Below are 24,329 nucleotides of genomic sequence, written 5' to 3'. Positions count from 1 at the left end.
ATTTTTGGGTCATTTTAGTGAATTTGTACATTTTACACCTCATAGAGCAATTTGCAAAAAAAAAAAAAAACAGTTCAAATGAGTGTCATGAATTATATCTAAACGTCGCATGTCTTTAAATCTCAAAAAGCAAAAAAAAAAAAAAAGTAGCAAAGGTTTATCATATTTCAAGTTTTAAAAAAAAGACCATTAAAAAAACAATTGTGACAACTTGCCCCGCATATGGGGCACATTGTCACAGTCGATAGTGGAAAGAGAGCGAGGTCTACTTCAAGTCAAGGGTTCAAGCTTTCATTTAATGCATTCTGACTTGTTGATGAGCGGTGAACTCTGGGAAAAAAAAGTGTGACACATAGCCCCGGTCTCCCGTAACTAGGCCTAATATTCGCTTCTATGGATATACATTTTGCTGGCGCGCTGAGCAGTTGTGCAGGGGGGGCCAGTCCAGCAGCAGCAGCGAGAGGCAACACGGGGAGTCCACGCCTCCATCCCATCGATGCTACTACACTGTCTCCATTCACCGCACCAAAAACAGACAGTCAACTTCTTCGTGACCAGGTAAGACGTCATTGTGCATCGATTTTGAATTGTTTTTGATAGAATTACGCCACTTTGACATGGCACTTTACGCGCGCATTAACGTGAGTTGCGATGCGTGTTGACGTGACAGATGTAAACCGTATCCTCTCGCGAAGTGCTTTTCACTGATTTGTGTGAAGCTGCGTGGATTACGGCGCTACGCATGGATTAAATGTGGGGAAATGTTTGATTTTGTCGGCTATTAACTGCCTGTAATACGCTCTAGGCACTCGTGTGCTCCAGACGCTGTCCCACAGATGGATAGGGCGATGCATTGTGCTCCTTCTGCTGCACTGGGCAGGCTGCCTGCTATCAAACAGTCGCACACATCTGGTTTGCGCACACACTGAGTTTGGTTTAGCTACTTCGACTTACTTTGACTTACTTTGACTACACTTTTTCCCATTTTAAAAAGTTATTGCTCACACCGAGCAAGACAAATGCAGCTGAAGTTTTATATTTAAAGTAATGTGTGCATAGTTTAGACTTGGTTTAGTCCTGGTGTAGACTTGTAGCAGTTAAGAAACAAATATATTCGGAGTTTGCAACAAAATACAGTATGACCTAACAAAACACAGTGTGACTTATTTTAATTGTATTTTACCATAGTATTTAAGTGTTTAAAAAATGTCCTCTTTAGTGGACATTTGTAGTGATTTTGTCGATTTTGATAGAGGAAATCACTTCATCTAAAAAAAATAGGAGAAAATAACAACACACCCCACATCAAAAGTGGAAACCCCAGCCAAATGAAGCTCTGAGACACTATGGTGACACTTTCATTGACTTTGGTGAACAAAACATGCATCAAGGTGTCGCAGATTAAGATGCAAGAGGAAAACCTGCGCATGAAGTGCAAGGTACTTTTGTGTTTCCAAAAAGAGGAACTGCCTTTTGATGTATCATTCCAACAAAGCAACACATAAGTGATGATGGAAAGTTTTTTGGGGATGTTAAACTCATTCTAATGTGTTTTGGACATTTTCTATGGGACTAACTTTGCCGCCATGGTTCAGTTTCACAAGTATGGCCTTCCGAAGTCCACTGTAGTGGACACATGATATCTTAAAAAATATCCAAAAAATGTTTATCAGTCCCGTTCTGGAACCGCCACCTTAACGTGGTGGAGGGTTTGAGCGCCCAAATGATCCCTTCGTGCCCCTGGTTGGGTCTCCTGGCAAGCAGGTCCTAGTTGACAGGTCAGGCAAAGAGCGGTTCAGATGCCCCTTATGAGAGACCAACAGACCTTGTTAGAATCATGAGGCCGTCCTTCCATGGAACCACCACCTGCAGGAGGAGCCATAAGGAGCTGGTGCAGTGTGATTTGGGCAGCTCCAACAGCTGCCCCCCACGACCCGGCAACGGACAAGTGGAAGAAAATTGATGGATGGATGTTTATCAGTCTTCTAATTGCCGTACAAAGATTTGAAATAAAAAAAGTGATTGGACAACAGTTTTTTTTCCTGGAAGTAATCCAGACTTACTACATTGAACAATTATTTATTGACAAAATAAATAATGAATTTAATTTTTTTTAATTTTTTTTATTAAGAAGTTTGTTATGGTGGCAGCCCAGTGTTGTTTAGGTGGCCGCCTAAACAGGAAAGCCCTGCGGGAAACCCTGGTGTTAAGGGGAAATTGAAGCACTGAGGCATGTAGAGAATATTCAAACTCCCTTCAGAAACACTCCACCCGACCCAGGATCAAACCCAAGATTTTCTTGCTGTGAGGCGACAGCGCTAACTACCATAAAACCAAGCTTGAGTATAAATGGTTTGAAGTTACAGTTATGTAATGCAGTGGTTCTCAACCTGGGGGTCGGGACCCCCAAGGGGGTCGCGAGACAAATTTGGGGGGTCGCCAGATCATGTAGATAAAATATACATATTTTTTTATTAGCATATAATGTAATATTTTATTGTAGCATGTATTTGCTATTTTACCAGAGTGCCATTATTTGTTCATAGTTTGATTAATTTAATTTTAGCCATTTGTTTTTTAAGAATTATGGGGGCTAATGTTCCTATTTTCCACGGTGTGACCCGGGTGGGGGGTCACGGACCACTTTAACTGTTATAATGGGGATCGCGGCTCCAAAAGGTTGAGAACCACTGATGTAATGTACTGCTACAGCCGCCTATAACTGTATTATTTCCTTCCTATTTCCAGACTTCTCCATGGCATCCTCACTGTGCCTGCTCATCCTGTCCATTCTCCTTTTTGTGAGCACAACTTTGGCCAATCCAGACCACCTTCTTATCCAGACCAAGAATGGCAAGGTGCAGGGGGAATCGCTTCCTGTACTGGGAGGTCATGTTAGAACATTTTTAGGAATACCATATGCAAAACCACCAATAGGAACCTTGAGATTCCGACCTCCGCAGCCTGCAGACAAATGGGACAAAACCCTGGAAGCCTCTTCATACTCAAATTCTTGTTACCAAGTTCCAGATACACAGTTTCCAGGTGAGCAAGGATAGTGGTGTTGCACAATTCTGGTGAAAGGGTGTGATGCCTCAGGATATAACGATGATCTGTTTGACATGATTTGACTTGTCAACCTATCTTTAACATAAGTCAGTGTCGTTGCATCATCATAATCAGTAATCAGGCATCCAAGAAGCTGTCTATTGATTTCAATTATCTATGTCCATTGGTGTATTTTGCCGGAATAACTCCTTGAGATAGGGCTCCTTAAAAAGCACATTTTTGAGCGATTTCTGAAGGGAGAAAAAGACCATAATTTTAAAAGTGCTTTGTCAGCCAAATACAAGTAGCTAGTTTTTTTCGTGGCAGTCCATGGTAAAAATAATTTCCTGGCCCATAGGCGTTTTTTGCTAGAGTACTACTGAGCAGCCACTAGTCAAATCTCCAGATGACAAGAACAATGTTTCACTATTTTATGGAACAGTGGGGGGATCAGTATTGTAGGCTCCAAGCTTAAGCAAATGGTTACGAGTCACACCCGTACTTGTGTGTAGAACTGGCGGGTTGGCCTTCTTCAAATGGAACAGTTGAGTCGTAAATCACACCACTAAGAATTTTAATCTGATTTTGTGCGTCTGTCACACTTGATTGGCTCGAGAGTGCCAGTGCGTGGCAGAGGTCCATGTATGTCCATGTCTGAATGAGAGCTGACCTCAAGGGGCCGGTGCACTGAGGAGGTCTTTAAAAGAGGGATTACTGCAGCCGAATCCTCGTGTCAGACCAGTGCCCTACACATGGACCCAGACATGACCCAAACACAAGTATGGCATACAGTATCACTCACATTAGCACCTTGTTGGAGTAGACTATTATCAGACCACAGCTTTTCTAAATCATGTGTTAAATGTGCCAAATACTGTAAACACTTCCTGTGGCACATAGAAAACACTTGAGAATTAACATGTATTATATTTTGTTTAACAGCCAAGCCAAAGGTGAACATACTTTGAACTTTTTACTGTCAGAATCCGGCATAGTAACGGGGGAATAAACAGAGGAGTGTGAACGTGACACTTTGCATCACACGAAAAACAATTTTGGGCCGTTCCCCCTTCTGCAACAGCTTGTCCCCTGCACTGCGCTCTTCCTTCTACATAAATGTATTTCCCCCAGTGCACCCCTGCTAGGGACCACTCCTTCACAGTGTATGATGTTATTCAAACACTGAGGAGGGAGTAATGGATACGTCGCTATTTATAGCCCCAGCCACCTGTCATGGGTTGCTGGAAAGCGTACTACAGTTTGTCCTGGCCCGTGTACGTCGATGAATAATGCCCGCCTGACTTCCAAATTTAGACGTGTCACAAAAATAGACACAGAGTATTAGTGCAATGGCCTCAAGAGCAGTGCGTGGGGATTTACGCATGTATATATTTATGTTCTGTCACATTCAGTGATTTAATAGGGTCCTAAAAATAGACGCACATCTGCTTCCAATGAAAAATAAATAGGAACAAGTTGAACCGCACTTGCCACTAATAGAGTAAATGGCATGCTGGCTTTAATAATTGACAAACAAAGGCAATGGAAAGCATCTTGTGTTACTTGGGGGGGGGGGGAAACGGTTGTTTTCCTTACGAGCGTGTTTGGGAATTCCACTCTGTCTGCTTTGTTCCACCAGTATACGCAGGGTCATGAGGTAGTGCTCCTATTCATACACCTTATCATTTCAGCACTCAAATTGCCTTTGACAAACACAACATGTTACAGCCAATATGCTTTAAGCTTTCACATGGCTACAATGTGCACATAAATTAGAACTGATTTAGGCTATCTTTTACCCGATAAACATAGAATAACAAGATTATAAATAGATTGACTTTGACAGGTGAGGACATAACACTGGTGCTGTTACAGTTTAAAAGGACGGGGTTGAAAGGCTGAGTCGGCTGATGTTTTTTGCTGCTGCATTGAAGACAAAACTGAGCAAGGATTCTGACATCTGAAACTGCAATAAGAAGGAAGGGAAATAGGGGATTTGTGATTGCATGTCAGCTTTATTCAGTGATTAGTGCTGAAATATTGTCTGAAGTCTTGTATTTTTATTTTTATTACCAGGTTTCCAAGGTTCAGAGATTTGGAACCCAAACACGCCCCTCAGCGAAGACTGCCTCTACCTAAATGTTTGGAGCCCCCATGTCAACAGATTGCAGCCCCAGCCCCAAGCCTTGGCTCCCGTCTTGGTGTGGATCTACGGCGGGGGATTTTTAACTGGGACCTCCTCTCTCCCCATATACAATGGATGCTTCCTGTGCAAGTCTGAAGATGTGGTGGTTGTGTCCATGAATTACAGGTGAGGGCTGAGATTATGATATGAATCTATGATTTGTGTTAGGCCTATTGCAATCACACATTCTTACATACTCGTGTACGCAGACAATGGAGGAGAGGACAATGATAGTATGTAATTCCAGTAGATAGAATCACCAACCTTCAGCATGGCAGGATCACCACTGCTCGAGCTCAGTCAGTATGTGTGCTTGTATGGGCTCTACGCACAATAAAAGTTCCGGTTGACTTGCAATGAGCAGTTCTTTGTCTGTAGTCCTACTTTATAGCTGATTTGATCTAATAAATAGATCTGAGATGATCTGAGAGCTAGCCTGGCCTTTGCCATCTGTAAACTCTGGTCAATTATCATTTCCCTACATGTTACGTCTGCGTCTGATCTCAGTGGCCGCGTTACATCGGTTGAATTTATACCTACCATTCGGCGAGCGGGGGAGGCGGGTGTTGTCGGTGACGTCAAGCATTTGCGCCGTAGTTTGGCAATTGGGTAAAATCAGATCGTTTCAAACTTTACAAGGAGTTCACCCCTCCCACCTGAAAACGGAGCTCAATTGTGAAGATCCAGACCCTCTGTACGAAATGAGTATGAGGGTGTGGTAAGACCAGGCTATCTCCGGGGCTGACAGCTAACACAAAATAAAAAAGGAAAACATAATTGTATTTGTATATCACTTTTTCGACACAAGTCATCCAAATGGCTATTTCTGTTGCCACAAATGCCCTTATCCAAAGCCCACATTTGCGTCAACCAACCCTTCGACCACCGCAAACCACTCACTAAAACAAAAATTGAAGGACAATCTAAAACAAAAAAAATACTTCCAGTAGTGTTATTGCAATTATCATGTATTAATTTAATACTAGCCATTTGCTACGAGACAAAAACACCATTCTTTATGAATACAGAAGCTCTAAACTTTTACTTGTTTCTTTTCAGACTTGGCGCTTTTGGCTTCCTTGCTCTTCCCGATCACACCAGTTTCCGGGGTAACGCTGGACTAATGGACCAACAGCTGGCCCTGCGCTGGGTGGCTGACAACATCGCTGCTTTCGGAGGCGACCCATTAAAAGTAAGACTGGATTTTAATCTCAATTTAAAAGTGCAACTCAATCCTTTTTTCAGGAAAAAAAAAAAATACATGTTGTACTTACTGTATGATTGGGGTTGCAGGTGACTATATTCGGGGAAAGTGCTGGATCAGCATCTGTGGGCTATCACCTGCTCTCCCCGGGCAGCCAGGATCTTTTTCAGCGAGCCGTGATGCAAAGTGGATCTCCTAATGCACCCTGGGCAGGACAGAGTCACGAAAACGTGTGGAATAGGTACTTAATATAGATTTATGTGGTCCGAAATGTGTGTATGTAATGACTGAACGGAATGCACATTTTTTGATCTTCATTGAGTGAAAGTGCTTAATGATTTCTATATTTTGGCTGCATCTTGTTCTTCAACTAACAATAACAATTATCATGGGTGGACGACATTAATGCTCATCTTCAGCATTATACCACACACCCTCATGCCGTCTCTTTGTCACACCTCAAAGGTCCAAAGGTCTGGTCCAAATGCTGGGGTGTCCACTGTCCCCACATGCTGAGATGGACGCTTGTCTTCAACGGGTCGAAGCTCAGGACATTGCGTCCAAGCAGTTAAATGTGTCAGGCCCAGACTATGTGTCTTTCCCGTTTGCGCCTGTGGTCGACGGGAGATTCCTGCCTCACTCTGTCGAAGTAGGTGTATGCGTGCCATGGGTTTGTTCTTGTGTTATAAAATAGAATATAGTGACTTACTTCTGTATTTTCTATCTGTCTGTTCAAGGAAATGTTGAGCAGCAAAGACCTGCCAAAGAAAGACGTTTTGTTAGGCAATAACCAGGACGAAGGGACCTACGTCATCCCGTACGCCATGCCTGGCTTTAATCTCAGCGGGCAGAGTCTCATCAGCAGAGAACATTTCCTTCTGGGGCTCCAGAAAGCCGTGTATGGAGCGCCGGATGAGGCCATAGAAGCTGTCGTCCTTCAGTACACCGACTGGACTGACCAGCGCAGCATGGTCAAAAACAGAGACAACTTGGCCAAATTGCACGGAGACGTCATGTTCGTTTGTCCTGTGCAGGAGTTCATGCAAAAGTGAGAGTCCGTTTACAAACTAGTACTAATAATGACATCAAGATTTAGAGGATTTAGTTTATTATTTGTGATAATGTACATCACAATATAAATCAATATAAATCAATTGGTGTGGTGGATAGCCATTACTCTACCTTGCAAAGTTAAAGTTACATTCGCAGGATAAAAAGGACTTATGACAGTGTACGTATATAGTACAGCTTCTGCTTTTTTAACCCCACTTATTGTTTCTGTAGGTATTCCCAACGAGGAGCCAACACCTTCCTTTACTGGTTTGACCACCGCTCCTCTGTCAACCCCTGGCCAGAGTGGATGGGCGTAATGCACGGCTATGAGATCGAGTTTGTTTTCGGGATGCCCCTCAACGCAACACTGGGATACACAATAACCGAAGTCAACATGACCAAGAAGTTAATGAAGCACTGGGCCAACTTTGCCAGGACAGGGTAAAAAACAAAAAATATATACAGCATAATTAATGTTATGTGCGTTTACCTGTACGGGGCACTGTGATAAAGTCATGTAACCAAATTCAGTTAAAGTGGGATGAGAAGTGTGTGGAGAAAGAAAGAAAGAAAGAAACTTTACGAGCGCTTACTTTCACATGCATGAATGGAACTAAACAGAACTCCTGAAATATTTATTTATTCATTTTACATTTATGAACACAAAAAAAAATTGTGTTGCAGTACACATACTCTTTAATTATGTGTCATGTTTTGTTAGGAATCCTGGTATCGATGGTGCTGCGTGGCCTCATTTCACGCCAGAAAAGCAGGAGTATGTCATGTTAAACTCCCTCCATCTGGAAATAAGGACACAGTTAAGACCCCAGGAGTGTCATCTGTGGAACAATGTGGTGCCGAAGATACAAAGAATTTCAGGTAAATCTGTGTCAGTCATTACGTTGTGCAAAATTGACCTGTTAGAGCTTTTACCAGGTTACAAAGTTGTTCTCTCATTAAAAGCATGCCTGAGTTATGTTTTGAGCCATCTTTCAGTAATCTTTGTATCATCTTCAGTGGTTATTTTTAGCACCACAGACACAAGTCCCTAAAGGCTCCTCCTGAGGTCCTGGGTATCCAGGAAATGCTTTCTTCACCACTCGATCTCTAAGCTTAGCTAAGCTTAAAGAGACTAGATGCAAGTTGGACATTTTATGCTCACTACTGCCACCTCAGGTCTTACACGTAACTGCAATCTCTATATTAAGCTCTAAAACTGTTCCTTTAAAGCAGCACTAAGTAACTCATGCCCCTAGAGGCCACAAGCGCCAATCCAGGTGTCCTAGCATGTTGCGTTTTTTTTACTCATTAATTGTCCGTGAGAGTAAATACTTTGCTGACAGAAAAGACAAAGGGAGAGAGGGATATTGTACATCCAATTACACAATGGAGATAATTGTGTTCACTCAAACTTGGCTGTAAATACTATTTAAGTGGCGCTGGCAGTTAGCTTTGCCCGTTAGCCTGTTGATTCCATTAGTGGGTGTGGCGCCTCCGACCCGGTGGCAGCGAAGTTGCAATTGTGGTTTTCTGGCCAGAGACACCAGAGGGAGATGAAAGACCTCCCAATCATCTCATTAACACTTGTATTACCCCCAGAGGGCCTACGAAAAGGATTTATTAAGGTAGACAATTTACTTAGTACAATCGACAGTTTAACTTCCCTCCATTTGAGACTTGGCAAAATTCATGTCACACAAAGTTAGCTGAAAAAGTAACCATTTGTAGACACTCAATAAAACTCTTGAAGTACTTGCTGCCTCTGACACGTGTGGTTTGTAGTGTGGAGGAGGCATTGCGTCATGGAGGAGGGTTGCCTTGTTTAGCCTGTGGAGGAGAAGAGCCCCCCCCCCTCACTCCTCTCTGTCTCTCTCTCTCTCTGCCTGTTGTAGAGGGCTGTGGGAGGAAATAAGGGTTAAGTCATCACTAAATATTATTGTTCAGGTCCTCCTCTGCACTGACGACTCAACACTCTTATCGGTAGAAATTTGCCACGGTTACATTGTAAAATATTCTGAAATTAATGTGTCTTTGCCTACGTGTTGATTTCAAACGCATAATATTTCAAAAGGTTGTCGAGATTTTTGGGGGGATTGGGGGGGCTCTTTCAATGCAAGACTTGGCCAAATGAGAATCAAGTTATTCTCAAATAAAGCACTTTACCAATACATCGTAATCTTTGAGGAACATTAATCAACTCTTATTTATTCAGCTTTTCCATCACTGTGTTTTGCTCCCTTAACTTATTTCTGCTTATTTCGGCTCGCTTGGCTCAGTGGTTAGAGCAAATGCAATGAAGCAAGCATTGGCAGTTAGACAAGCACATAATACTATTGTCTCAGGCATGACACTTAGTCTCACTCCTCTAGTTCAGTGGTTCCCAACCTGGGCGGCTATCATCAAATATAACAGAGAATGGAGTACAGGTGCAGAGAATATTCCAAGCTAGTCTCCATATTTTAATTTCATTTGTCTGAAATAAATGCATTGTTTAATTCTTTTTATGTTTTGATAAATTTTTCGGGGGCCAATGTTATCGACTCGGGCGGCTCGACCTGACTACAGCCCATTCAGGGGGAGCTTCAAGGAAAAACAAAGTTTGGGAAGCACTGCTCTTGCCAATGTGTGAATGTAGTGTAACCGATTAACCCCCACATCAAGCGACCACATTTTCTCCTGTTTGTTTGTTTTCTGTCAAAACAGTGACAAAAATGTGATGAAATGCAACAACAAAAGCAATGAAAAGTGACATTAAAGCCACGAAAGAGCGACAAAAAAGCAACGTATAAGTGACAATATACAGTAGTGTTAAAAAAAAAAAAAAAAAAACATGACAAAAAAGCAATGAACAATGTGATGGAAAATACAATGAAAAAGGGACAAAAAAGCCACTAAAAACGCAAAGATACTGTGACAAAAAAGCGATCAAAAGAGTGACAAAAACATAACAATAAAGCAATGAAAAATGCAATGGCCGCTGGTTGCACTGCTTTAAGACCACGACCACATTGTCCGCCATTGCTGCAGTACCTCCATATGTGGGCGGCAAAACAAGCTTGTTTTCTATTAGTTAGCATTGCACTTTACACACATTTTAAGCAACTGTAAAGCCTGGTTTCAATTTTTTTGATCTAGCTACACCTATATATTCCTCCTGTGATAACGCTGAGTCACTTACAATTAATGAAACTAGGCTGGTTTTCGTAAGAAAAATATGCTAATGAGGGCCGGATTTTGATTGACAGGCCGTTAGCATTAGAGCTAGCGGCGCGGGCGTGGCTACGACCAAAATATGTTTCCCCCACGAGGGCCAAGTCTACAGTGAGGATCTCGCCCTTATGCCCTTTTTAGGAACATGCTCCGTCACAGCAGGGTAGGAGAAGTAAGAACGTAGTTATTATGGCAAACGTGGAGGAGTGAGCTGACGAAGTCTATTAATATTATGTCTATGGAAAAAGGGGATGAAATTGCAAAAAAAAAAAAAAGTGGACAAAAGAGTGATGATGAAAAAAGTCAAAAAGTGATGGCAACAATGTGGGGAAAGAAGATCCGTCTAGATCCGTTATGTCGCTTTCAAATGAGGCGTTACACTGGGCTATAAGCTCCAGTCAAGGCGCTTTTAGCTTTGAGTGAAGCCGAACTAGAGAAAATGTGCTTGGTTCAGGTGGGGGTTAAGAGTTTAAGAGTGAGTGATTTGTGGTAGTTTTGGCACAGATTGGCTGCCATGTTTTTTTTAGTCTAACACCTCTGAGCAACTGTTTGAAGTGTTTACGATATTACATTTTCTTTACACAAAAAGACATCTTTTGTTTGCTTTTTCTCCTGCAGACGATTTGACAGCCTGCCGGACCTCAGACGGAAATGTTCTACGCTCCACTGTTTCGCCCTTACTGCTCCTTTTACTGGCGACACCTTTAATTTTTAACTCATGAAGAAGAATATTTGAAAAGGGGACAATCTCGCGTTGACAAAAGACTTGGGAGATCAGAGGTGATGGTGCACATGGCGTCGCTTTCTAACTCAAAGGTATTAACTGCTGCTGGTGAGTGTGGCACTTTTTATGATACAAAAACGCACCACTGAATTGTTTACGCTTTGTCTAATTGTGCAAATGTTATTCTTCAATGGACACATTTATTACTGAGAAGAGACTGACTTGTGGAGGTGGAGATCGATCCGCAAAATAAATAACCCACTTATAGTAATCAAAGAGTGACTAAACATCAGGTATACAGCCGATTTGTGCTGGATTGTTTATAATCTACAAATTGGACGTAATGAAGTGTTTGGGTGTTAAACGCTTGTTTTAATAAATCAAATTATGTCTGTCGTGGGCTGTTTTTGCGGATTTTCTTAATACCATGTTTTGATGCAGAGCTGCTATAATACCTGTTATAAAGAAAGGAATATTACTCATTTTCAAATTGTCATCTTGTGTTTTTTAAGAGCTTATTTTCAGCAAGATGGTAAAAGACAATGATTTGGGACTTCCATATGACTTTTTTTCCCCTTCTTATTGTTAAATATAATCATTTTTGCCTCGAGTTATAAAAGAAGTAATTTATGGGGGAAAACGGGCAAAAAGGGGCGTCTGTGTAGTAATAGTAGTGATTATGAACCAAACCTGGAAGATTAGATCTTAACCCAGGCTTTAACCCAGCATGTCTTCTCCAGTTTGGCTTTACCCAAATCTAAAAGCTTTGTGAAAAGAGTGCCAAAAATGAGAAGAAAATGAGTATGAATATGCAACAAAAAAGCAGCAAAAGAGCAAAAAAAAAGTGATGACAGTGCAACAAAAAACTGACAAGAAGCCACTAAAGTGATGAAAGAGCAACTAAAAGCAATAGAATGTGACAAAAAACGCCACAAAAAAGGGACCAAAAACTGTATAAAAAAGCATAAAGAAACAGGTAAAAATGAGATGAAAATGAAGATGAAAAAAAGTGTCGACAACACGGCAAAAACATGAGGAAAAAGATCAGTTTAGATCAGTTTTATAGGCCTTAGCGTTCAAATGAGGCTGTAAGGTCCAGTCGAGAAGCTTCTAGATTTGGGTAAAGCAGAACTGGAGAAAATGTGTGGGGATAAGAGGTTAACCCAACTTGACAGTTTTTGAGGACAAAAGGGCTAAGACTTTTGTCTGATGCTGGCACTAAAGGACCAAAATGTATTGTTTTGTATTGTATTGTCAGATTTGACAACAAAGGAGTATTTTCATGATTTCAGATCTTACAAATGTTATATGGCCTTTAATTTAAGTGGAACCTTGGTCTGCTAGAACATGATATGGCCATGGTACCAAAGCCAACTACTTGTGTTTGTCTACTCAGTGAGAGAAGGTTATAGGCACAATAATTTATATATGGTTCATCTTCAATGTCTGTATAACTTTATGGTCTGCATTCCTTTTGTAGAGAATTTGTTGTCTATATTATTCACTCCCACAGCACAAAACCCAGGTCTCATGCGCTCGTGCTTCACAGCTAGAAGGTCCAGGGTTCGATTCCCACCAGGGACGGGGCCTTTCTGTGTGGAGTTTGCATGTTCTCCCTGTGTCTGCATAGGTTTTGTCCGGGCACTCTGGTTTCCCCTACCACTAAAACATGTACAATAGACCAGTATGAATGAGAGTGTGTTTGAGAGTGCGAGTGTGGGACAACGGATGCAAATTAGCCCAAGGCTGTAATCTGGCGTGGTGTGTTTACATGCATGAGACCCATGTATGTTCATTTACATGCACTGTCCCAAATAAACAAATAAATAAACCAAACCACCCTTGCTTTACTTTCCATATCAGACGGGACCAGGCAGTGTTATGGTGGTACGAGATTTACCACATGAATCGCTAAATGATGAATGTCCAAACTATGGCATAAGACTCAAATCTAGCTTTCGGACTGGTTGACCTTAGCCTTTCTGCTGATTTGACCCAAACAGGGTGTAGCACAAAATTCCAAGTCCTGCAATCCTACAAGTTTCCATGGTCATTTAAGCCCAGGCGTATTTGCAGAAGTGCTACTAACTCACTTTTGCATTTTCAATAGGAACGCTAAAGTAATTATAAGAGATGTCACCGACAAAGGTGAGGCTGTTGATACTAAATGCTAAAGATATATTTTACCGTAGCTGCTTTGGTGGAGTGACCCTGAAAGAAAGCATTAGCTACACCTGCTACAAAGTAAGTGCCGCTGTGTGTATGGCCATTTTGTAACATTTTGGAAAAGGTTGCCATGTCAGTTGTTTTGCAGCATTTTACTTCCCGAAAATTAGCTTGTTCTTACTAAATGCCAAGTGATTTTTATTTGTCATAATCTATTTTAATCTCTGCATCTCCACTCCGCAAACACATCGGGCGGATTTACCCACAATGAGTCAGGATTGCTCTTTCCAGTTTGACCTTTGCAGAATCTTTGACGATGAATGCAGCGAAATAAGTTTCTTTTTGTTGTTGGTGGAGAATTGATCGAACCAGTTTGCTCTCAACATGGTAATTTTATATAATAACTTTTATTATCTGGATTAAATGATCCACGATGTTTAACACATCTTAAAGGTGGAGAAATGCATGTTGGAGACCCATCCACATTGAGGGTTGTGATGTGCAGTGGAGGAATATCTTTAAAATATGCAACGAAGTGGACAGCACAACAATTGTGAGTTCTCTCCTTAGGTCTGCCCAGTATTGATTAAAATATGGCCAGTCTGGGGTTCACAGACAGCCACTGCTCCTGAATGTGGAGGAGAGAGCTGCCGTGGCTCTATCTCCCCCGTGCCGCTGTGGCTCAGTGAGGTAACATAAAAGCCATGATTCTCCAGCATAGACATAGCACATTTAAGCTGTGACACATAATTTTTTATTTTTTTTTCAGCTCTGAAAGGTATGAAAATTTGCAGCTCCTTATTACTTTCTAAGGTAGGGGACCCGGAGAATATCTGGTAACAACGGTTGCTATGAGGTATGATTGGACATTGACCATTTTGGGGTGGGGTTTTGCGAACTTCAAATGTTTTTACTTTATTGTATTGAAGACTTTTGTGGAGGAATTTGATGATTTCTTTTTCTACATAATTTACATGGTGTCAGTGAAAATATAGACAATTTAATATCTCAAATGTAGTTCTCATATTCATCTGAAGTGCCTAAAATGTTCAGTTCATTGATTTATTTCCCATTTTTTCCTATTATAACATGATGTCACTGCCCCTCTGTTTGTGAGAATGAAGTTGTCTGCAGTGCGCCTCATCCATTATAAATGAATAGAGAGACAGATAAAGAGGAAACTAATATGAGCCAAAAGCCTGCCTGGGTAAATGGGTCTAAATTGCTTGCGAGGTGCAATAGCAACACTGTACAGTATCTTCACCGAGTCAGGTTGATGCATCTCTTATTGATTCGCGGAGCAGGGAAATGGAGGAAATAGACTCAAATGAAAAGACCAGCTTTAGTGGTGAAGTGTTGCCCTTTAAAAAGTGTCATGCCATTTTTAGTCATTCAGACTCCATAAGGCAGTAGATTTTGCATATACCACTGACAACCTGAGAAATGATAAATAAGAATACATGAATGAAATTAAAGGATACAACCTTTAGTTTACATGATGTGTGTATAGTGTCCTCAAGCAAGAACCTCTTTGCCACTGTCTGAGTGTGAATGAGATTGATTGTCGTGGTCATATAAAAGTTTAGGTACTTCTGGTATAAAAAAAAAGAAGTTTTGAAAGCAGGTACCAGGGCCACATTTTATAGGAAGCAACTTGGTTGTTTTAGTTCAAATAAATGATATACATTTAAAATAAATAGTGTTTTATGGAATGAAGTAATATTATTGTTATGTTTTCTGTTTTAGATTACATATTTTAGTGTATGCATCAAAAAAAGCAGTGTTCATTATTCAGTATGTTGGGGATGTGTGAACTGGTCCTCATGTTGGCTGGTGATTGTGCATTCCACTAAGCCTCAGTCATTTGGCAAGGGGTCTTCTATCTTATTACCCTGTGAACTACTTTTACGCAGCAAAAATGTACAGTCCGTTTTACGGACTGTAAGTTGCACTTTTTTCATAGTTTGGCGGGGGGTGCGACTTATAGACAGGTGTGATTTATATATCAAAATATATAATTTCACACGTTTGTTATTTTCACACTGACAGCCGCGAGAGGGCACTTTAGGCTTGTGTACCAGTTTATGCTACTCTTATACCACTGAAAATTAAAGAATCAAGCAGCAGAAAGAAAGTTTGGAGTGAGCGAAAAAGCTTGTGAGGGACTGGCAAAAAGCGGAGCTCACTCTTACTCCAATGAAGAAAACCAAAAAAGTGAATTGAGAGCTAAAAGCTCAATGGCCAGAGCTAGAGGAACGAGTTTGCAAATGGGTGCTTGAACAACGTGCTGCCGGGAGAGGCTTGTCAACAATGCACCAGGCTGGCTGGTGCGACTTATACTCCGGGGCGACTTATAGTCCGGAAAATACGGTACTTCGATAACAACGCGACTATTAGCAAAATTCATTCACCCAGATGACACTGTTTGTCAATAAATGTAATAAACATGGCTTATCCTTTTTTTCTTTTATTTAGTAACTTAACACTTGGGTAAATGTTTCTACCCACATCTGATTTGTCAAACAATCATTCGAAACTCACTTGAAACTTTATTATTATTCCAACAATACTTCAAAGTCCGGCAAGCTCAACTCTCCCAAAGTTGACAGATGAAAATTCCGGCCAGCTAAAGTGCTCTATTATAGGTCGTAAATTAGCTTGACAAAATGTTCTTTTATCCCAGTGGCTCAGGTGGTGGAGAGCAGGCCACTATTAATTGCCTTACGTCCGCGCCGTCATCGTGCCATATTTCTTCCAAAGATCACTCAGCGTTAGCGAACATGAGAGGCGTTTTTTTACGGGGGGGGGGGGGGTAGGCTGTTATGACTGGTGTCGGTGGTTCGCGCGGTCCCCTTTGCAGCACCAGTCAGATGGGTTAGCCGTGATTTATGCGCACGACAATGACAGGTTCATTAATTAAGAGGACGTCACCTCCCACGGCGTGTCACTGCGAATTACTACCACCAACCTCCTGGGAACTGAGAGGGCGGAGAGTGTCGTGTGATGCTTTTTTTTTTCTTTTTTTCATTTGTGAAAAACCTGTGAGCCAATTATACAGGTGTGTCTCTGCATCGTATTCAATTAGATGTCATGAAATACATTTGTGTTTGGAATTGTTCTGTGCAGAGCAATGTGCACATGATTCTGGGGAGAACAAACAAACAAAACATGGTCATGGGTTTTGAAGCTGGAACTTTAAAGGAAACAACAAGGGGATTTGATAGCAGAGCTGAAGATGTTGAGATTCTCTTTGGAAAAGTTCAGAATCTCTTTTTCAAGAGAGTTCTGGCCCTATAATACATTACCTGGTTTTAGTCATTGGTTGCATAGAAATTAAGCTAGCGTGCAAGCAGGAATATCAATTATGGTAAATGCTCTCAACTTATATAGCGCTTTTCCACCTACATTAGGAACTCAAAGCGCTTTACAGGAAGGATCCACTCACCCATTCATACTCTCATTCATACACCAATGTACACAGACTCTGGGGGCAATGTGGGTGAAGTGTCTTGCCCAAGGACACAACGACAGTGTGCACTTTCAGGAGGTGGGATACGAACCCCCAACCTTCCGATCATGAGACGACCCGCTCTACCTGCTGCGCCTCTGTCGGCATCCGCACAGTAAAGTGAAGATACTGCGCGGATTTCAAACTACTCCTGGTATTATTATGCCTTACAATATAGTTCCCCCTTTTATCCGCTTAGAGAACTCGTCAAAGCTAAGGTAAGAACATATCTCAGTATGTAAAAACGGTGGCCTATTCCTTTAAGGAGACATTAACTCTCAACACATTTGTAGTGCTATCTCATCATTCAAGTCTCCCTATGCTTCTTAGAAATAGTCCTAGAGGTGGCGTCAGAAGAGAACCAAGAATGCCGGTAAGGCTTATCAGAGACAACTTGGCCAATGCGCATTGATTAGTTTGCAGCAGAGGGCTTCTGTAAGGCTTTTATGCCAAGGGAAATAGATACTGTAAGTGTTTGTCAGAGGCAAAGAGCACCCTAAGATGATGCCGGGCAGAGATGGAGTTATTAATAAGGAATGCCAACAATGGGCCGCACGAGAGGTGTCCTTGGTAGGCTGTGCAATACCTAGAAAACAGTTGGATCACTAAAGTACTGCTGGCCTCATGTCGGTAAAGCCCAAAAAATGCAGGTTCCAAATAACCTGGCTAACACCATGCTGCTGTGTGCGCTCGAATTATTTCGAACTGCACAACAGCCTGGGGACCATGGCCGAAATCTCCGGTGGATTTGGGAACCAATCACAGAGCGAGGAGGGACGGCAAGACGATGACGCGCTATTCGATATATGGAAGCTTGTAGTTTATTTACGGATAATAAAAAAAAAGTTTATTTACGGATCCAACGTGACAGCAGCAGACACGATGGTATTTTTTGATCAAGCTTTAGACCTTGTTCTAAATAATTTAGCTCAAAAGTTTACAGCGGGTACGTCATACGTCATCTCATACGATGATACGATTGGCCATGGCTACGTGCAGACGCATGAGACTTTTTTTTTTTTTTTCGTATCGCCCAATAAACGAGTATGGACGATCGTAAACCACACCTCTCCTACGAGAAAATGAATTGGTGGTCCCCAGACTAAATATCACTTGTGATTTTAGTCTGGTGTTAGCCAGGCTAGGTTCCAAATATAATTAATAACGTTTTCTAGTGACAGGGGAAACCAGAGCAGCCAAAGGAAACCTATACAATAAAACGCAACGGTACAACCAAGGATCAAGGCAAGAACGCTAACTGCCAGAGAGGTCAGATGGAGAGAGGACAAGTAAACACATGTACAGTATATAACAGCTTTTCTCCTGTGGACACTCAGCGCTCTATTCAAAATCACAATCACGCAGACAATGTACTGCGGCCAAAGCAGGCCATGCATTTTCCAAAGTCTTATGCGTCGCCAAAAGCAGTGAAGGGATCCTACACACCAACTTCCAGGTTGTGTGTGAATGTCTCAACCAAGTGAGTTACAGCTGCCCTAAAATATGGAGGAGACATATGTCAGTCGATGAAAGCTAAGGTCAGAGGAGGAAGACCAAAAGAGGACATGGGGTGACAGAAATGGAGATGATTGGTGCGTTCTGTCCACTCGTGTAAAGTGTATCTGGGTCAGTGACCAGGCTGACACAGATTGAGACTTCAGGAGCGATGTCTTGTTTTCAAAGGCACTGGATTGTCCATTTCCAAAATCTGTTTTGTTTTGTTTGTTTTTGTGTTTAGATTAGTTGCGGATTTACATTTCATTATTGCAAGATTGAACAATGTGTTGTCCAAAATATAAAATGATAAATCCTGCTATATTTTACATACACATAACAACAGGCTTTATAGACGCCAGCAATTGTCTGCAGTTCTATTGAAAATAATTATTTAAAAAAACAACTATGTGAGTGGTCTTGTGATTCAAATGTGGAGTGAGTTTTCACACATCAGATTCAGTTCAACATAATCATTTGTGGGAAATAGCTGGACAGACCCCCTTTCAGTCACAAAGTCATGGTGTACATACAAAGGTTCAAGATGAGATAATACATTTGTCAGGTTGGATGGAGCCTTGAGGTCTCTAGCGGTCACTTGAACTTGACTTTGAAAATTTTGGGAGTAAAAGTGAAAAGGAGCCCTGCTAATTTTAGCTCCCTCTTTCCTTATCAAGCCCCTGAGTTTAATTATTACTAAAAGGGTCAAGAACACGACAAGGATAAGTGTTACGGTGCTAAAAGCCAAAAATGTAAAAGCAATTTGCCTTTTTTCCCCCCTGTTAAGGACAGATAAGCAGTGCCAAAGAAAATGGGGCCTATTCTCACGAGCGTTGGTGAAGTGAAGTTGGTGTGAAACCGTGTCCATCAAAGTCATCCGTAAACAATAAAAAAAGGGCTTTGCTGGTTTGATGTCAGTCATTTCCCATGCACCCTGAAGTTATCCCGAAAACAATATTTAACAGCGGCAAGATTTGACAATGAGCCCGACCTCGGCTGTCAGTCCAGACGCGGAAACCCATCAGTCAAATCCGACAGGCCATTAGGCGAAGGACACGGAGGGAACATGTGAAGAAGGAGTAGGAGCGTCATAGGAGAGCCGCAAAGTGATATTGCAATAAGACGGACCAGGCCCAGGAGCGGGGTGAGGGCAGGGGAAAGGCCCGACTTTGGTGCAGCTATGCATGTATCACAAGGTGAGTCCAAGGCCCCGTGTCTGTATGATATGAACATGTTTGGATTTAAGCAGGACTAAGAGGTAGATGCCACTGTGTCTTTGAGGCAGGACACCCCCACACGTTTACTAAATAAATGTGTTGACTGGTGCTGACAGTTGTGAAGGATGTACACTGCTGGTGAATAGGTGAAAAATTAAATACATGTTGACACATCAATGTGAAACCTTTGCTGTTGATTACTGATATAAATATGAGGAAAAAGTAAGTTTTCTGTCATTTCATGTTTGTATATAAAAATAAAGGACTTAAAAGGGCTGGATGCAAGTTGGCGATTTTATACTCACTACTGCCACCTCAGGCCATATGTGTAACTGCACCTTCTATATCAAGCTTGTGCATGACGGCAATTCGGACGCGAAGTCACACCTTTTTGAGTGACAGTGAAGGATTTTAGAGGCAGTTGTGGTGAACAGGTCTGGGCTCATTCTACACATTAGGACATGGCTGGAACATAATTTTAACATTTTTAAACTCCCCATAGTCCCTTTAAAGGAACAGGCCACCGTTTTTACACTCTGAGATATGTTCGTACCTGAGCATAGAGAAGTTGATACGTGTCTGTCTGGTCTTTGTGCATGCCCGTGGAAGAGTGTGGTCGCTCCTTACTTCACCCCGTTTGGAGCTGTAGGAATATGGAAGAGACCCAATGCCTACAACATCTTTGGTCTTTTTGTGTGACTGTGGGCCCACAGTTCCTCCATACTGTGATATGTTCATACCTGAGCTGAGACGAGTTGGAATATACTGGAAGAGACCAAATGCTAGCAACATCTTTGGTCGTTTTGCGTGACTGAGTGCACACACAAAGACAAGACAGGTACGCATCAACTTGTCTAAGCTCAGGTAAGAACATATCTCAGTATGAAAAAACAGGGGCCTGTTCCTTTAATGCATTAAAAAAAAGGGCAGTGACGAAATCTCAATAGAGCCAGGTTTGAATATGGTTTTATTTTGTTGAAATATTAGTATTATTAGAGGGGCTTTTGGATATCTTGTTTTGTTTTTTAATATGCTTGTACATATATACTTAAAACATTGTTATGTACAAGACTCATGCATTTGGAGTCTGTAGAAGCTACTTATGTGGCTATATTGCTGAAAGAGTGTAAAGAAAAGTTAATCTTGCATTCATGTGCCTGTATATTTTTCCCATCTTCAGTAGCGTCTATGAACTGGCTGTCTCCTGGAAAGGAAATGACCATATATGGATTACAGTTCTTGGTCGCCTTTCGTGTTGCACTTGGATACCAAACGTGTAAATATTTGTGAATGAATAAGCGTGGGAAAATGGCCAGGGTGCCTCAATTAGTTATTTGCGGGAAATCTCCAGCTCGCTATCTGACAAAACGTCTTTAAAATAAGCAGAAAACTTGATAAAAATCTCTACATTGACCATTGTGTATGTTTTCGCCTGCCTTGTCTCATCGTAATTGGAAACCAAGACCTGAACACACAGCACATTGTGGGAGTTTTGACCTGTGTTTCCACAGAATGATTTTTATAAGTTGACACAAATCATATTGCTGTCCACAAAGAAATGTAAACATGAACGGAATTGGAGTTGACCCGTATGACTCTGCAGTAAATGAAAACTCTCCAACAGTGGTCACAAAGGTTGTACAGAATGGCCAAGTTTCTGTCAGTTGTCTGTTTCTATCCAGCCGCATTCTTACTGTTAGTCTACTGTTGTTGGATTAACAGTAGACTAATGCTTGCTCTTTTGCTACTACACAGAGAAAGTGCCAAATCTTGGACAGCCAACAAGCTTTTAATGCTTGAATACTTTTTTTTTTTTTTTTTTTTTCATTCTTGGCATTGCAGAGCAGCCGAATGGCAAACTTAAAGAGATGCTGAGAGGGAAATGAAAACATAAGCCAGTGAATTACTATAGTTGAATAGGTGGAAAAATTTATTGGAAAAAAAAAAAGTAATAATAATGTTTTTTGCGGGTATTTGACTTTGTAGTGACCCAGCAGCTGTATGAGTGGTCAGCATGGCGCCTTTACTTACCATCACAGTGGTCTCTACAACGCTCCAGGATCAATTGTCTTGTAGGTTGTAGGTCAAGACAATAAAGTGAACTCCACATATTTCAACTTGTATTTTTGTTTTTGAGTCTCTCTTTACAATAATTTAAATTTAATGGAAACAACTCTAATTCCTCTCTTGGCATCAAAGGCTCTCAGTTGAAAATTAACAGTTTTCTATGATTCAGGGCAAATCAACAAGTCAAGATTCTTTGAGCTTCAGAAAGTCGGAGCTCATCGTGTAAATAAACAGTGACTGGGCTGACACGGCTTCGACAGAACTTGATTTCACTTTCAAATGAGGCTATTGCATCACGGCCTTGAAAATCGGCATCTGTGGAACAACAGTTTGTATTAACACGTAAAAGTGCAATAGTAAAACAATGTATTGGGATGCACTACCAACACTTTTACAAAAAAAAGTTGTCTTTACGAGGATTTACAATGTCTTGAACAACATTTAAATTGCTACAACTTCTACAAACATTAATTATTAAACGGTTTGACTCAATTTAGTGATTTGCTACTTTTTTCTCTTTTTTTAGTGATGAGTCAGGGTTTTTTTCTATGGGGTTCCATTTTTAACCTCTTAATCCCCACCTTAAACGAGCACATTTTCTCCAGTTCCGCTTTACCCGAATCTAAAAGCTTTTTACAGCCTGTAGGCCAGTGCCTCATTTGAAAGCTAAGACCCGCAAAACTGATCTAAACAGATATTTTTCCACCCCTCGTTCCTGTGTTGTCATCACTTGTAGCTTTGTTGTTGCTTTTTCATTCTCATTTTCGGTGTTTTTTTGTTTCTTTTGGTCACTTTTTTGGTGCATTTTTATCTTCGCGTTTGTGGCTTTTTTGTGGCTTTTTGCTACTCTTTCAGGTATCACTTTATTTTACAGTACCTTGATACATTGTACCTAACTAAATTTAGTACATTGTAATGAGCTTTGTAACAATCTGTAATAACTTGGATTAGATACATAATGGAATAACTTGTATTAGTACTTTGTAGGTACATAATGTAATAGGACACGAGACCCTTAAAGTTAGGGTTATGACTTATTACATTATGCACAGGCCCACCTTAAAGTCGTGACCATACCGCCGTTGCTATGCCCGATCCCGTCAGACCTCGAAAGCTAAGCAAGAAAGGGCCTGGCAGGACTTGGATGGGGGACCGTTCGGAAACACCAGGAAGCCCGGCGAATGCAGTGTGTGAGTGAGTGGTTGGTGGTGGTGATGTGCGCAGACTGGTTGCCTCGCTTATCACCACCGAGTATGGAGTGAATGAATAATGCACAAAATTGTGAAGCCACTTTGAGTGTCTGGAAAAGCGCTATATAAGACTTATGCATTGTAATGTACCCATAGGCCCCGGGGCTTAAACAGAAATGTTGCCCCCCCCTCAGCGCAAACCCTAAACCCTAATGCTAACCTATAACCCTAACCCTAAATCCCACAAAAACCCTAACCCTGCTACTCCTACATGTATCCCTCTGGGCCAGGTAGGGCGGGCCTACACCAGGTACACACATAGGAGCTTAGCACAATCATCGCATACGGTTAGTCATGCCGCAAAGTGAAGTGATTGACATGAAAATCACCTTTTCTTTTTTTGTCCCTACATTCTAATAGGCCCTTGACTATATGGTGGGCCCCTGGGCTCCAGCCCTTGCAAGCCCATTGGTTAAGGTGGCTCTGATTATGGACCAATAAACTACAAATACATTCCATTGTGCATCTAACCCATAGGTTCAGGTTATTACATATTGTTAAAGAGCACATTACATTGTACTAAATTTAGTCAAGGGTACTGTAAAATAAAGTGTTACCCATTTTCATCCTTGTTTCTGTCCCTTTTTTCCTTGCTATTTGGCGGCTTTTTGTTGCTTTTTCATCTCTTTTGTTGTCATGCTATTGTCGTTACTTTTCGTCCCATTTTTTGTCACCTTTTTCTTGCATTTTCAACCTCGTTTCTGTCACCTTTTTCCTGCTCTTTTGTGGTTTTTTGTTGCATTTTGACATGTCACATGTTTGTTGCTTTTCCATCACTTTTGTTGTCGCGTTATTGCCGGTTCATTTTCATCTCATTTGTGTCTCTATTTCAACGCTTTTCTTCAAGTTTTTATTTGGGTAAAGCCATGAAAATCATGAAAATCAGTTTAGGCGGGGGTTAGGAGGTTAAGGTAATTGCTCACAATAACAGCCCCTATAAGTTTATATCAGGTCCGGTGTTTGTTAATAATAAGACATTTCAGCGTTTCCCCACATCAGCCTTTCTTTTATCTTACCCATACTCCTGAGCCATGACAAGTCTGGAGATGCACACCGAGCAAAAAATATCAAGTATCCGCTGGACCCAATTAGCATTCAACCCAGCGTGGGTACAAATAAGACCGCCTTTGTGCGAGGTCACTGCCAGGATTCCCAGCCCTACTTGCGTCAAAAGATTGATCGTGGCTAATGCGAACGCCAGAA

The 24,329-nt window shown here is 41.4% G+C and overlaps 1 protein-coding gene across 1 annotated transcript; it reads left to right on the top strand.

Moving 5' to 3' along the window:
- The first annotated feature begins 421 nt into the window (after positions 1-421).
- On the top strand, positions 422-11,793 carry LOC306976394 (acetylcholinesterase-like). The gene is made up of 10 exons (XM_079574311.1): positions 422-558; positions 2,749-3,045; positions 5,125-5,359; positions 6,293-6,425; positions 6,527-6,678; positions 6,903-7,086; positions 7,175-7,485; positions 7,722-7,931; positions 8,212-8,369; positions 11,319-11,793. Exons 2-10 carry the CDS (start codon positions 2,757-2,759, stop codon positions 11,420-11,422), a joined length of 1,776 nt encoding a protein of 591 aa, XP_079430437.1. The 5' UTR covers positions 422-558; positions 2,749-2,756; the 3' UTR covers positions 11,423-11,793.
- Positions 11,794-24,329: the final 12,536 nt, after the last annotated feature.

Source organism: Gobius niger, assembly GCF_951799975.1.
Source record: "Gobius niger genome assembly, chromosome: 1".
NCBI lineage: Eukaryota > Metazoa > Chordata > Actinopteri > Gobiiformes > Gobiidae > Gobius > Gobius niger.
The sequence above is the reverse complement of the archived record's forward strand: the minus strand, read 5'-3'. Positions and strand labels throughout refer to the sequence as shown.